The sequence below is a fragment of the Pipra filicauda genome, unplaced genomic scaffold (assembly GCF_003945595.2).
Source record: "Pipra filicauda isolate LSUMZ 115617 unplaced genomic scaffold, ASM394559v2 scaffold215_size1667880_pilon, whole genome shotgun sequence".
In the NCBI taxonomy this organism is placed as follows: Eukaryota; Metazoa; Chordata; class Aves; order Passeriformes; family Pipridae; genus Pipra; species Pipra filicauda.
In genome coordinates this window covers 1,594,626-1,609,713 of record NW_024104327.1, presented here as the reverse complement: position 1 = coordinate 1,609,713, position 15,088 = coordinate 1,594,626, and the positions used below count along the sequence as shown (strand labels likewise).

Genomic DNA, 15,088 nt, shown 5'->3' with positions numbered 1-15,088 from the left:
CCGTGTCCGTCTACTTCAACATTTAGTGCCCACCTGTAGTTCCCTGAAGCAGCCAAGGGGGTAAATTCAAAGGTAGAGGTCTTGCAAGGAAGCAGTTCGGGTTACATCAGCCACAGGATGTTCAGTGGGTTTTTTTTTTTTCAACACCGAAAACTAAAAATAGAGACCAAGTTTGGTTTTGATCAGCCATCAAAACAGATATTTAAAACTCAATAGTTAAAATCATTGCGATGCAAATTAATGATTCAATGAAAGCTCATGAAAGATACTTATACTGAACGATATGAAGGAAAAAAAGGAGTAATTACTTAACTAAGCTATGATTTCATTCACTGTTATTAGGTGGATTTAGATTACTTGCTCACTCGAGATTAGAGATTTGAAATACATGGCTGAAATCCTCTTTCTAATCCAGAATTGGTAAATCCTTGGGTATTTCTTGATCATCACGCTTTGATTTGCATCTATGTTGCTCTTCAGGGTGTAATTTCAGTTCTCTGACAAATATATGCTCCTTTCTTCTCCCCCCAGCATAATCCCCTATTTTCCTGATAGCAAGCACTGTAGGCAAACCAACGTCACCAACTCTTCCCAAGTTCCACAGGGCTATCAACTCTTCAGACCTCAGAGGGGTGCTGTAATAATAAACCTCAAAACAAATTATAATTCATTTTATTGAAAGAAAAGACACCAACAACAGGAAACCACTTGAAAATCTGGGATTTCTTTCCTTTTTTTTTTTTTTAATTTATTTTTTGTTTTTTAGTTTTAACAAATGTGTAGAATCACGGAGTGGTTTGGGTTGGAAGGGATCTTAAAGGTCATTTCACCCCAAAACTCCTGCCATGGGCAGGGAGGGACACCTTTCACTAGACATGGTTGCTCCAAGCCTCATCCAACCTGGCCTTGGGACACTTCCAGGGATCCAGGGGCAGCCACAGCTTCTCTGGGTAACCTGGGACAGGCCCTCACCACCCTCACAGGGAGGAATTCCCTCCCAATATCCCATCTATCCTGTCCTCTGGCACTGGGAAGCCATTCCCCCTTGCCCTGTCCCTCCATCCCTTGTCCCAAGACCCTCTCCGGCTCTCCTGGAGCTCCTTTAGGCACTGGAAGGGGCTCTCAGGTCTCCCTGGAACCTTCTCTTCTCCAGCTGAACACCACCAGCTCTCCCAGCCTGGCTCCAGAGCAGAGGAGCTCCAGCCCTCGGAACATCTCTGTGGTCTTCACAGCTACACATCCTTTTCTTGTTGCAGTACACAGACTGGACAAATCTTGCTTGGATCGGTGCTACCAGAGATGAACTCTAACCCCTGTGACCTCTTGCTGGGTCCCTCTGGCCCTGCCTGGCCAAGAGCAGCTGCTGGGGTTGTGGATGTGCTGAAGGGAGGGGAAAGCAGAGAGTCCTGGTGCTCCAAGAAAGAGGAGCTAAGCCTCTGCTGGATAACCAGCTGATGGTGTTCAAGAGGGCTATGCAACCCCACGGCAGGGAAGGGCTTGGTCCTTCAGGTTTTTTTTTGGAAGAGTTTCTAGACACTACTGGTTCTCATTAATCCATTTCCCTTGGTGTTATAAGTACTTGGGGAATTCCACAAGGTGCTGCCTGCCTGCCCTTGTCTTTGTGAGGGGAAGAGGTGATTCTTTCTGGGTGCTTGTGTGAAGAGAACACTCAGTCAGGTGGAGTAGATGGTCATTTCAGCTTGCATGGTCAAGGGGTAAAGACATCGTATCCTGTGATCCCCCTCACTGAAATTCAGCCCCTGGACTGCTTTGGGATGTCGCTTCGTGTTTGCTGCCACATCGTGGCAACTGAGCCTCATATCAAGACAGGGAGCAAGGAGCTGTGCTCAGAGATCAGCTGTGAGGGCCACTCTTGAATGTGGCACTCACCAACCTGCCCACTAGTGTGGCTGGAAAAGGTATACATATTTTCCTACGTAAAGCAAGATAAAACCAAGAATTGTGTGGGGAAATAAAAAAAAAAAAAAAAAAAAAAAAGAAACACATTTGGTCTGAAATAAAAAACCAAACCCAAACCAGAAAACCAGTCTGGCAGAGATCTACCTCCAGCCCTTTTGGGTTTTAATCAGTCTAAATAAATGGTCAGGGTGTGAAGGGAGTGTTTGGGTGCTGCCCAGAGCCGTAACCACACTGGTTGATGTGTCAGTCATGTCTGGTTTCTAGCTGTTACCTGCTCTCATTCGACTGATTTTTAACTCGCTCGGCATTTTCCATGCGTGTGAGATGTTTGATTAGAGCCTTTGTGTTGCGTGTGTGGAAATAAAAGGCCAGCTAGGAACAGACAACCGATTAGGCATTAGGTGAGGTATAATCCTCCCTAATCACATTTCTAAACCTGGTAGTTGGAGGTGGGATTAGAGTTATTAACATGCGGACAATAAAGCATATAATTTATTTAACAATTACTGGCTCTCTGTGAAGGGGGGGTGTCTATGCAAGCTGCAACCACACACCAGCTCCTTCGTCTCGTGCAGGATGGAGATGCTGTCAGGAAGAAAGCTGACAAATATGGATGGTTGCCCACTGACACAAAGGGCAGCAAAACAGGGGTTACTTTGGATATAACCAGAAGTAAATCTTAAATCCCCTCGTAGGACCCCTTGGCAGTCCCATAGGAGAATACCTGACATCTAGATGTTAAGCTGTGTAAACAGAAAGAAATAAAATATCAAAAGGCAAAAAAAAATTTTACTGAGGTTTCCTAGTCTTCTCTTCCAGTACACACTGTAATGCAAATGTACAATAAGAAGGATGAAGAACAGTAGGCAAAGGCAACAGCTGGCAAGCAGTGATGTTGTGCAAGAGCAGCAAGGAAGGGAATTCCAGAGCTCCTGGATCAATCCCTGTCCTGAGCTTGTCATACAGTTTTCCCAGCTAAGCTGGGCACTATGGTGTTACACCAGAGATTCTCATGCCAGATAGACATCCTCACAGTCAACAGAAATGTATTTTAATTCTTGAGTTTATTGTGACAGTGTACCTGTCTGCCTTTGGAGAGTTGAGGTTTGATCTTGTGATTGTCTTGAAGATGTTTGGAACTGGTTTTTTTCCCAGTACATTAAAAAAAAGTCAAATAAAAAAAAAAATCCCAAACAAAACAAATGAACACACCCAAACATGAAACCTTCAGAAAACCCCAAAACTCCCACTCTGTGCCCCAGCTTGTTGCCTAGTATCTACTATCCTACCAAAGGATAGTTCCAAGTTACTCCAAGAAGGATGTCTGGCCTGCTCTGCAGCAGGAAAGTGTGCCAAGGCCTTGGGGCAGCTCAGTCTGATCCCAGGACCACGTAGATGCAAATGGGAAAGCCCAGCACGCAGAGCTCCCTTGTCCATGCTCTCTGGTTGCTGCAGTCCCCGGCAAAGGCTGGGCCCTGGGCCAGTTGCACTTTTCCAGACAAGTCTCGGGCATGGTTTGGGATTTAGGTCAGGCCAGGGACAATTTGCAGCAGCGCTTTTCACGTGCCCGCCCTGTTTTGAAAGCAGAAAGTCTGGTACTCTCTGGGTGTTGCTCATTCCACACCAGCCGGAGCCTCTGGCTGCAGCTCCTTGGTGTGGGACACACACCAGGCACTGCTGACCTGCTCACAGTGCTGCAGGAGGGGGAAAGTCGTGCTGCTGTGGTCAGGTTTAGGCCCAGTTCCTGGTTTAGACCCCATGGGTTTGGACCCTCCATACTCTGCTGCGTGGCTGGAGCCAGGCTTGCAGATTTGAAGCATCCTGAGGTACCTAAAAGTTGAGAGGTTTCCTTTATAGTCAGTGTAGAATAATAGGAACTCCTGGTGGGTTATTCATCCCACTCTAAAACAACCCCTAAAATAGGCATGAACTCTCCTCTAGACAGTTTAGGGTGAGTAACTTGGACTCTGACGTCTAACTTCTAACATTTGGTGAAGTGCATCCCACCATCTGTCTGTAGGGGTTTGGTGTTGGAGGTAGCCTCAAGGCAGCCTCAAAAGCCAGCACAGGTCTAGCCTCTAAATCCCCCAAATGCCATTTTATATATACATATATATAAAATAGACAAAACTGTGCTACAAATATTCTTTCATGGGAATGAGGTTGGCCCTGTTGCCCTGACCTCCCCTCTCCAGGGTTTGTTCTTGCCTCAGACAGTGGCTGTGGCGATGCAGCTCCCTGCTCAGAGCAGGGAGATCTTCCAGGTGAAGCATTTCATAAGTGACCTGACAGCCTCGTCAGTGGATCCAGATGAGACCGTAGCTGGGTCGTGATTTGAGCCATACCAGACACCATTAAGTCATCATGCTCAGAAAAGGGGCAAAAAGACAGGAGAGGGGAATGGCAGGATTCATTAATGGGAACAATCTTACCTGTCTGGAACTGTAAATGGTGCTGGTGCTTCTCACCCTTTTGCTGAGAAGCAAGGTAATAAGAGAAACTGATGTTCCGTTTAAAAATAGAAGGGTTTTTTTCCAAGCTACTAGCCCTAATGTTTAAATGTATGCCAAATGTAAATTGTCACAGATTTTCTTCTGACTTTATCTAGCAGCAGGAGACCATTATCTACTGATATTAGCTGTTAAATAAGTGCAAACTACCTGTAACTGCAGAACTGCATGTTCCTGGGGAATTTATTTAAGCCTAAGGTGATGAAAGGGACGGACTGGGGAAAAAAAAGGCAACCTAGAGCATCTTAAAGAAGCAGAGTTCATTCATCAAGTCGTGTCTTCATCTGAAAATGTTGTACCTGCCACTGACACAAATAGGCTCCGAGATCATGACTGAGAGAGGATTCACGGGGAAAACATTCTCCCCTATCACTTTGTTAACTCTGTGCATTTGACAGCACATCACTGGGTATAGACAGTCCCACAGGTAGGCTGACAATCAGCTGTCTGGCAGTGACACGTCGTAGGTGAGGGACTACAGAAGCTTTTCCTCTGGATCAGCTACAGGAGAAGTAGCAGAAACATCGGCTGGAGGATGAGAAGACAGCAGTCAGGAAAGGACAATCAGAAAGAAGCCCGAGCACACCGGCTGTCACTTCTCTGGGCATTTCCAGGAGAGGGCAGTTCACACGCGGAGCACCACAGCTGCCAGTGCCCATCGGCAGAGTCATTAGGGTTTGTGCTGGGCACTTTTATCGGGCAGAATGACTCCTGGACTCTAAACCCGCTCGAGGCATGTCTCCTCTGTGTTTCTTAAGAGGGGACAGAGTTCAGACTGACATTCCCCGACTCCCTTCCTCCCCAAACAGTGTAGTCACCTGTAACACCGAGTTTGGTCCATTGCAAAATCCACCCAGGGCCTGGGTAAGCAGCCAGCCCTGAACTCTGGTTACAGCATCCGCAAACCCTGAGCTACCGAGCTCAGTCAAGAGGCTTTCAGCTCTGACTAAATTATAGACACATCCTGGAAGGGGCTTTCCAGATGACTCTTCTGTTTTCTTTCACTTCAGCAGGGCTTTTTTTTCTCACTGTCAGGCCAGTGGTCAGCTGAACTTCATACACAAAATTGAACAACAACGATTGCACCCAACTCAAGGTCCTCCAAAGCTTTGCATTGTGATAAAGTCACCCACAAGGACTGCTTGGGCTAAATTCTGAGCCCCTGCGCTGCAAAAGCACAAACATTCCCTCTGTTATCTAAGGAGAAGCCTGTGGCTACACTCAACACCGCAAAGGTTGAAACTATACACAGAGGACAAGGTGGGTCCTTAAGTGAAAATAACTGCAAAAACCTACCTTAAATCCTCACTTAAATTCTTAATTTAGCTTTTAAGTTTGTGAAAGACACTTGCATTCATTCTGCAAAGGAGGTTGTCCTTGGAACACCTCTTGCCTTGACATTGCTTGAGGTGCAAACTTGTTTTCATTTTTGGTTGGTTGATTGGATTTTTTTTACTTTAATCTTAAAGCCAGAGGATAGGGAGCAAGATGCTCCTTCCGAAGGCTGTTACTGTTTGTCTCCAGTTGCTGTAGATTACGAATTGCTGCAGATTGTTCTTTGTGCAGGCTTGGAAAGCGATTTATCTTGGAATGAACACATGATTATTGGGTGTTAGCCTTATTCATTTGTTTCTTTCTCTTTGCAGACTACTAGTTCTATTTCAGGTGCTGCTCCTATTTATTGTCCATGTGTGCCCCTTCCATGTTTTCCAAGGTTTTCATCTTTTGTAGCTTGTTCTGGCCCCATTCCTTGCTGTGACACATATCAACAGGCTGATTAATTCTGAATCTGACTTTTGCAGCCGGTGTGTTGTGATTTCCTTATCCCTGGTGCTTAAAACTATATGATCTGTAATCTGTTTGCCTGCAGCCATGTCAAACTTGCATAAAGAAGCTAACTCAGCCAGACCGCAGTTTCGGGTTCGCTTTGGTCACATCTACCAGAAGACACGGCTCTCCATTTCCATTTCCACTAGCAATACCTCTCTAAAGAATCTGAGGTCTCATTTGTGTCTGACCTTTCCTCACCTGCAAGTATGAAGGTCTGAAAATTCAGAAGCTGTCGTTGCCGGTGGCTGGAAGCTGGGAGTCTTTTCCTATTGCCATGTTTCATAAATATTGACAAATTACTTTTACAGGCCACTCTGCACAGTGCAGCAAATGTAGTCGCTCAGATTGGTGGTTTTAAGACAGCTGTCTGAAGGAATCAGGGCTGCACATCTCAACTTGAAGAGCAGGGGCTGCATTTTGGAAAGCAGTGGCTTTAAAACGGATTCACAGGTCACTGTATCCATTCCCAGTTTCAGACAGTGGCCCAGAGAGGAAATGGGGCTTTTGAATGCATAAACAGAAGACAACTGAATGAAGGCAGAGAAGTGTAATACTGTGAATTAATTAAAGGACTGTTCACAGTTTCAGCGTCCATACTTTAAAAAGCAAGTTGTAAAGAGGATTTTGGATAAACATGGAAGTTTGAAAACCCTCCTTAACAGGGAAAGACCAAAGAAACTCGGTTTAGCTTGTGTACTTAAAAAAAACCCCCAACCCACTGAGGTGTGACTCTCTCTTGGTCGCCAAATACTTAAATGTGATAAAGATTTCTATGAGAAGACATCAGTGTAACAAACTTAAACCAATAAAAAAGATATAATGAGATCTAATGGCGTGAAGACAAAAGAGAGAGGCCCTCATTTGCACCACACCAACTTCTCATCCCGGGTTTGCTGCCTTTTCTGCAAAAGATGAGAGCTGCAAGGGCCACGGACCCGAAGAGGGATCCCTTGGGGGAAATTATTTGGACTTTGAAGTGAGCAACATGTAGTAGTAGGTGGTTGTAATGGTCTGTCTTAGTCATAAATTTGAAGACCGGTAAAATGTTGATTTTTAACCAGAACATGGCACCAGGATCTCCCATTTCTTGGTGAGAGCTTGTCTGTGTTGCCAGAAAAACGCTTCCTAAGTGTAAAATGGGGCAAAATTTACTTTTGCAGAGTGGGTTTTGCTGTACTGAGAGAGCATGTGTGCCCTGCAACACCTTCTTGCACCAACTTGATCCTGAACTGGGTGAGGACAAAACTAGGACAAAACTCTTACACTGAAGAGCATAGGCAGGGATAGCTCCTCGTGTTCTTCCCAACATCCTCTGTCACAGCATCACACCAGGGCTGTCCAGGGCAAAGAGCTCCTTCCTCTGTCCCCCCAGTCAAGGAAATCAGCCCCTGGTAACATGGAGTGCCAGGGTAGAGGTTCTGACACAGGCTTCCCTGGGGATTACACAGAAAAAGCCATCAGTTGGCTTCAAGCACTGTTAGGAGGATAGACTTTTTTTTTTCATGCATCAGTTATTCATCATGATAAATGCCAAGAGCTAAAATAAACAACATGACAGTTTTGTAGTGATAAACTCCCAGATTATTTTTAAGGCCTAATTTTTCATTATGGCAACATTTATACTTGGTGGTATCTTCCCCTCCATAGCAGTAATGCATGTTTCATATCTCTAAATAAAACTAAGCAGGAAAGGATTTGTCAGGTTCTTTAAATTCTTCCTTGATTTATTTGGTCTTTTAAAATGATAACTTTGAATCATAACTTCTAAATTGATATTGCCTTAAATCACTAGTTTTTGAAAGCACAAGGAAAACGCTCAAAATCCGTAACTAAAGGTTTGCTAGACCAGTAATAACGAAAAGAAAACTTCTACCTCTAAGTGTTCTAAACACTTCTTCAGCTAGTACAGACAATGTATACAGAGATCACTTCCAACTAGTCTACCAATCTTGCACAGATGGTGTAGAAAACTGGGGTAAATCTCATTGAGACTAATCTATACAAACATATGCTTAATTAGCATAGTGCATCTTACACAGTGTAAAGCAGAAACAGACTGTATTGCAATAACTGATCATAGCATAAATTGGTTTATTTTGATCCTTCCTACGGAGGCACAAACTATTTTCTTCTTAATTATTTTGTGGATTTCATTGTAATGAATTAATTTCAGCTTGCTGGAAAAAGCAAACAGAAAAAGAAAATAAGGATGATCAAAAATTTAATCATATCATGTTTGCATTTATGCTGAATTTTGTTCCTATGACTGATTCCACTGGCTTGTTCACTTCATAGATTTAAACACGTACTCAAATCCTTCCTGGACCAAGGCCTACCACTAATTTAGAATCAAAGCTATTGTCCCCCAGGCCTACTCACAAATTACACTTGTTTATTTAAGTCAATGAACTTGTGTAAATCTCTTTGTAAACAAGGCTATTTCACTTTAATGATGGCTTATTTGGGGTTAGCACAAATGTGTTTCTAATCAACAAATCCAAAATAAAGGATGTAGGAAGATGAATGGTGCAGCATTTGGAATAATAAGAAAGGATAGAGGGATAATCTGAGTTAAAAACGGAAATGCTGGCAACATGAAATGTTTCTAAGCTATAAAAAACAGAACAATTGGGGAAAGAAGGGCCAGTTTCAGTGCAGGAAAGTTCCCTGTCCATTTCAGTGCAAATTCAAGCAAGTCAATGCAGCAAAGGAATTCAAAATTCAAGTGTCCGACAGTGGCAAAGCTGTCTCTCAAATCATTCTGCTTCATGTTAGTCAGGGCAACTGGGTTTATGTGCACATAGGCACTGGGAATTAAGATAAGGTAGTTAAATAATTTACTGATCAGGATTATACAGCGTAAATGAAGAACGTGAGCAGATACACAGCAGATACATTGTGCTGTGAACGTCTTAAGGAGGATGCCACTTCTAAGGATTACTGTCTAACTCCATTCCCTCTGACAAATGTAATGTACTTTATAACACAAACACCAACCAGTTCATGCTGTGATGGGTCAGAAAGGCAGAACCTTGCTTTTAGAACATTATTTTGAATAGTAGTTATTTCTTAAGCCTGCTTTGCCGGGGGGATAGGACAGACACAGCAGGCTTACATCAGGGGCTGTCAAATTCTATTTTTTCTCAATATTTTATTCACTGTGGAACTGATTCCTTTTTTTTTTCTCTTTTTTTTTTTTTCTTTGTTTTGAAATCTCCTAACAGCCCGGTCTGAAGTGACAGTGATTTGTGTAATACTGGAAACATACTTCTGCATTTAAGAAGAGGCGATCAGCAGATTTGAGTTTCAAGGCTTCAGAGATTATTAATTTCATTACTGAAATAATGAATGGTTTCATTACTGAAAAGGTGAATAGAATAGAAATATGCAATGCCTTTTCTAATGTTATTTTGCCACTACTTCCAGCCTTAAGTTGCAGCACTTTTTTAAAAGTTTGATTAATTTTGTGAGTATTTAATCTATGCTGGTATGACTGAGTAAAGTTCCTGTTCATTATGGAGATTTTTATGCCTCATGCAATGGCTTTCTTTTAATTTACGATGCTAAAGCTCTCCTCTGGTCACTTCAATGCAATGCCTGTTTGGACAGTACACCAGACATTGGTTCCCTTCAAAATCAACTGACATGTTCCTCGTGATGGGATGGGATAAGCAGAGTGTGGCTTTGTTTTTAGCCCTCTTTGTGCTGCCACAAGAGCTGATATGGTGTGGAGCTGTGTACAACCTTGATGAGATACAAGGAAAAAGGGTTTAAATCCATATTTAACCCTCTGAGGGAGACACAGTCTCAGTCCTTCAGGAGTTTTTTCACGCTGGTAGCAAAAACAGGGGAGGCTTTTGCCAGTGTTGTGCTGTTCTGCAGTCCTGCAATGGCACGGAGAGGCCATGAAATAATGAAATAATGCAGAGTGAAAGGGAATCCATCCCTTTCCCAGCTTCCAGACCCAGCACCATCTCCTCTTTCATAATCTTTGGCAGATTTGGGCAGGAGGAAAGCTACTTTCATAAGTATAGAGAGAAAATAACATGCTCGAGTGGCATTTAGAGTAAGCAGGGAAGCAGCACTGCAACCAGTGAGGCAAGAGGCAAAGCACTTACTGAAGTACATGATAGTGCTTCAACAGAGTGAGCTGAGAAATCTGGGAGCATTTAACAGTGGTTTTCCTTGGATTTGTGGTCATTTTTACACACAGAAGTATATAGCAAATCCTGAGTGGGAAGGGACCCACAGAGATCATTGAGTCCAACCCCTTGGGCCTGCCCAGGACACCCCAACAATCCCACCCTGAACCTGAGAGCATTGTCCCAACACTCCTTGAGCTCTGGCAGCCTTGGGGCCATGACCACTGCCCTGGGGAGCCTGCTCAGTGCCCAGCCACACTCTGGGGGAGGAAATCTTTTCCTGAGATCCAACCTAAACCTACCCTGACACAGCTCCAGGCATTCCCTTGGGTCCTGTCACTGGTCACCAGAGAGCAGAGATCGGTGCTGCCCTGCCACCTCCACTTGTGAGGAAGTTGCAGACTTTGATGAGAGTTCCCCCAGTCACACAATATTTCCTGTCTTGAACATGCTGGCTGACCGTTTTGCATCACAACTCCCTGTCTTCCTGGCATTGCTCTCCACACTTACCTCCACTCCACACAGTCATATCTGATAGTGTCGGGCCATTTAGAAATCCTAGGTGTCTTTGAAGTTATCTGATATTGGTGTTGTACTTCTTTTACCTCTTACAGGATTTGGTCACAGGCTTTGGGAAGTCAACATGTATTCTCTGTTGCATAGCACAGCCAGCTAATGCTTCAGCATATTTTTTTAGTTCTTAGATTATTTGAGAGAAACACAGAATGGTTTGGGTTTGAAGGAACCTTGAAGGTCACCTCATTCCATGGGCAGGGACACATTCCACCAGACCAAGTTGCTCAATTGCCCTTGCTCTTTCTAGCAGACAGATGACCGTGAAATACCACTGAGCTGTTCCAGTCTCTGCACATGGGTGTCCTTTGTGAGGATGTTGATCCTCTCAGACACATTGGGGGATCTTGGGGGAGATGCTCCTGCTCCTCCTCTGCAGGTTCAAATCCAAATGGGCCTGTCAACCATTTGTACCTAACTGCTGATGTCCAAAATGTGCTGAACTCCACGGTTTGAGAAAGACATGGACCTGGAGCGAGTCCAGGGGAGGCACAGAGATGCTCCAAGGGCTGGAGCCCCTCTGCTCTGGAGCCAGGCTGGGAGAGCTGGGGGTGTTCACCTGGAGAAGAGAAGGTTCCAGGGACACCTCACTGAAGGCTTTCAATACCTAAAGGGAGCTTATAAAAGAAACGGAGAGCAACTTTTTACACAGCTGATAGTGACAGGACAAAGGGGAATAGTTTTAAACTAAAAGAGGGAAGATTTAGGTCAGATATTAGGGAGAAATTCTTCCCTGTGAGGGTGGTGAGACCCTGGCACAGGTTGCCCAAGGAAGCTGTGGCTGCCCCATCCCTGGAAGGCCAAGGCCAGGTTGGACGGGGCTTGGAGCAACCTGGTCTAGTGGAAGGTGTCCCTGCCCATGGCAGGGGGATTGGAACTGAATGGTCTTTAAGGTCCCTTCCAACCCAAACCGTTCTGTGGTTCTCTGATTAGTTAATACAACCTAGCAATATCCAGCTTTGGTACCAAGGCTGAAGTTTTTCAGTTTGTTTTTACTAAATCAAGTACTATTTCACAGAATTATAGAATGGTTTGGGTTGGAAGGGACCTTTAAAGGTCCTCCAGTCCAACCTCCCTGCCAAAGGAAGAGATGTCTTCAATGAGATCAAGTTTCTGAAAGCCCTGTCCAACCTCATCTTGAGTGTTACCAGGGATGGGGCATCCACCACCTGTCTGGGCAACCTGTGCCAGTGCTTCACTACCCCCATAATAAAAAAGCCTTATTTTTTATATCCAACCTAAATTAGTGCAAGTGTGCATCTTGGAACTGCTTCTATAGCAGATACACATCCTGCCTGCCTTCTCTACAGCCACCACTTCTGAGCTCTGCGATTTGCAGCCCTGATGCCACCTTCTTCCATGAAGGAAAAGCTTCCAGAAGAAGCTTTTGTTCTCCTGCTGCTTGCAATTTCCTTTCCTAGAGAAAGCAGGTTTACACATAAATTGGTGCTTTTTGTGTCACCGTTGTGCAGTCTAAGCTTGTCAGCCTGTTGACCTGTTTCAACCACACCTAGGGGAGATGCAGAGCCCCTGGAAATACACAGTCTTTTGAATTTCATGGCAAACAGCGGCTGCATTAGAAAAGAAACGTGTTGCCATGTTTCTGCCCGGGAGAAAGGCAGAGAAAGTCCAGCCCTTATCAGCACTGCTTGGCTTCCTTGGCAGTAGAGAACCAGCAGGCAGCTGGCCAGCCAGAGCACACACATCCCTGAACCAGGCACAGCATGTGCTGCTCCAGACAGAAAGCCAATACAAAGCAGTTTGGGGCATAGAAAGGAGATTTGGAGGTACCAGGAACCTTGGAGATAAAAAAGGAGAGGGAGCCATGAAACTGTTTCAGAGGAGAGGTGAAGGGAATGTCTGACGCAAAACTGTATGAAAACTGAGCTTAATTAACTTGCTGTTCATGGAAGAAAAAATTCTCTCAATGCAGTGGAACCTCCAGCAAGTGCTGCACAGGCTGAATAGCCTGAATCTGTGTCCAGGTACAAGATGCCTGGGACACCTTATCTTTCAAAAACATGATGGCAACCTGTCAGATGCTCTGCTTTGTCTGCACCAGGAATCTTCTCCATTTCACTTCTTTGCTTATTTCACAACTGTTTGAATCTCAAAATGATGGAAAAGCAGGGAAAATGCAATCAAAAAAACCTCATTCAGCCACATGCCTGCTTCAAGCTGAGAAAATCCAAGCACAGAAAAAAGGCAAAAGGGAGATTTCCACAAGTCCACATCTACCCATTTGTCAGAAGGGCCAAATGATGGGAGGGGTGTCTCACCTGGCTCCTGGGAATACCAGCCCTGTTGAGATGGGATCCGTGCCCAAGACACTGAATCACAACACCTACATCACTGAGTTCAGGAACCCTTTCAGTCTGGAAGAGGAGAATGTCTCTGGAGAGACAACTGCTACGGTGGTGAGACGTTACCTCAGGTGTAAAAGTGGCCTGAAGTTGAGATAAATGACATAGAATAAGGAAAAATATCAAAAAAGCAAAAGCAAGAAAACAGAATGCCTTTAAGAGACTTATAGCAAAGCAGGAATTGACCTTTTTGTCCAAAAAAAGCCCCTTAAACTCTCATCCTGTGGCTTCCCACTCACAGAATCATGGAATTTTAAGGGGTTGGAAGCTTCCTTAAAGACCACCCAGTCCCAATCCCCCTGCCATGGGCAGGGACACTTTCCACTAGAACAGGTTGTTCAAGCCCCATCCAACCTGGCCTTGGACACTTTCAGGGATGGGGCAACCACAGCTTCTCTGGGCAACCTGTGCCAGGGCCTCCCCACCCTCACAAACAAGAATTTTTCCCTAATATCCAACCTAAATTCCCCCTCTTTCAGTCTGTACCCATTACTCCTTGTCCTGTCACTACAGTTTCCGACAGGGAGTCCCTCTCCTGTTTCCCTGTATTCCCCTTCAGGTACTGGAAGGTGCAATGAGGTCTCCACTCAACCTTCTCTTCTCCAGGCTTGAACAGTCCCAGGGAATCTGCTGGGCATCCTGCAAGGATCCCTGCAGATAAAACAGTGCTGGGTTTCACTTGCTGATGGGTCCCTGGCTGTGCAGTCACAGGTAATTCACTTGTGGTGAGCCTGGGCATCTACTGAGGCACAGGGATTTGGTTGTGCTACATCATTACCACAAGCTTTGATGAGCCTACTGAAGGCAGGAGCTATAAGAAAATAAAAACATATGGGGGGAAGCCACTCCGTTAAGTGTCACTGAGTACGGGGGTGGGCGCAGGCAGCAGAAGGAGGCTGGGAAGGCTTTGGGCTCCCTTCTGTCCATGTCTCACCTTGGGACTGTCACGCCTGGGGCTGCTGTGCCACTGCAGGAGAGGAAGAACTGGGTAGTTTAAATCTGTTTGGAATCACAGAATCGCTCAGGTTGGAAAAGCCCTCCAAGACCATCGAGTCCAACCATTCCCCAGCACTGCCAAGGCCATCACTAACCCCTGTCCCCAAGTGCCACATCCACATGGCTTTTAAATCCCTCCAGGGATGGGGACTCCAACACTGCCCTGGGCAGCTGTGCCCGGGATGGACAACCCCTTCCATGAAGGAATTTTCCCAGAATCCAATCTAAACCTCCTCTGGTACAACTTGAGGCCGTTTCCTCTCATCCTGTCCCTTGTTCCCTGGCAGCAGAGCCCGATCCCCCCCGGCTCCCCCCTCCTGTCAGGGAGTTGCAGAGCCAGAAGGTCCCCCCTGAGCCTCCTTTTCTCCAGGATGAGCCCCCCCAGCTCCCTCAGACGCTCCTGCTGCTCCAGACCCTTCCCCAGCTCCGTTCCCTTCCCTGCACACGCTCCAGCCCCTCAATGTCTCTCTTGGCTGAGGGCCCAGAACTGCCCCAGCACTGGAGGTGCCTCAGCAGTGCCAGCACAGGGAGGGCACTGCCCTGGCCCTGCTGCCACATCACGGCTGGGACAGCCCCGGGGCCATTGGCCTCCCGCCCATCCGGGCACACCTGGGTTCACGTCCAGGGGGAATTCCTGCCGGGAAGCAGCGCACTACTTTACTCAGCTCGCACCCCGCGGAAGAAGACGGACTCGCTCTACAGCGCGATTGCGCGCCTGCCGCTCACCCAAACCCTCACCCTCTCCGATCAACCG

The 15,088-nt window shown here is 45.7% G+C and overlaps 1 protein-coding gene across 5 annotated transcripts; it reads right to left on the bottom strand.

Annotated features, from left to right (window-relative positions):
* Positions 1-2,689: 2,689 nt before the first annotated feature.
* Positions 2,690-15,028, bottom strand: LOC113987366. 5 transcript variants are annotated; one of them, XM_039381172.1, is made up of 7 exons: positions 14,944-15,009; positions 14,273-14,305; positions 13,931-14,149; positions 13,255-13,422; positions 7,524-7,693; positions 3,603-3,750; positions 2,690-3,492 (listed from the first exon to the last, which is right to left on the bottom strand). In XM_039381172.1, the coding sequence occupies exons 3-7, from the start codon at positions 14,075-14,077 to the stop codon at positions 3,148-3,150; spliced, it is 978 nt and encodes a 325-aa protein (XP_039237106.1). In that variant the 5' UTR covers positions 14,078-14,149; positions 14,273-14,305; positions 14,944-15,009; the 3' UTR covers positions 2,690-3,147. The 5 variants fall into 5 exon arrangements, 1 of the variants encoding a protein (XP_039237106.1); XR_005563518.1 differs by lacking the exons at positions 13,931-14,149; positions 14,273-14,305 and having other exon boundaries at positions 2,690-3,750; positions 14,944-15,013; XR_005563517.1 differs by lacking the exons at positions 13,931-14,149; positions 14,944-15,009 and having other exon boundaries at positions 2,690-3,750; positions 7,524-8,437; positions 14,273-14,388.
* Between the last annotated feature and the right edge of the window lie 60 nt (positions 15,029-15,088).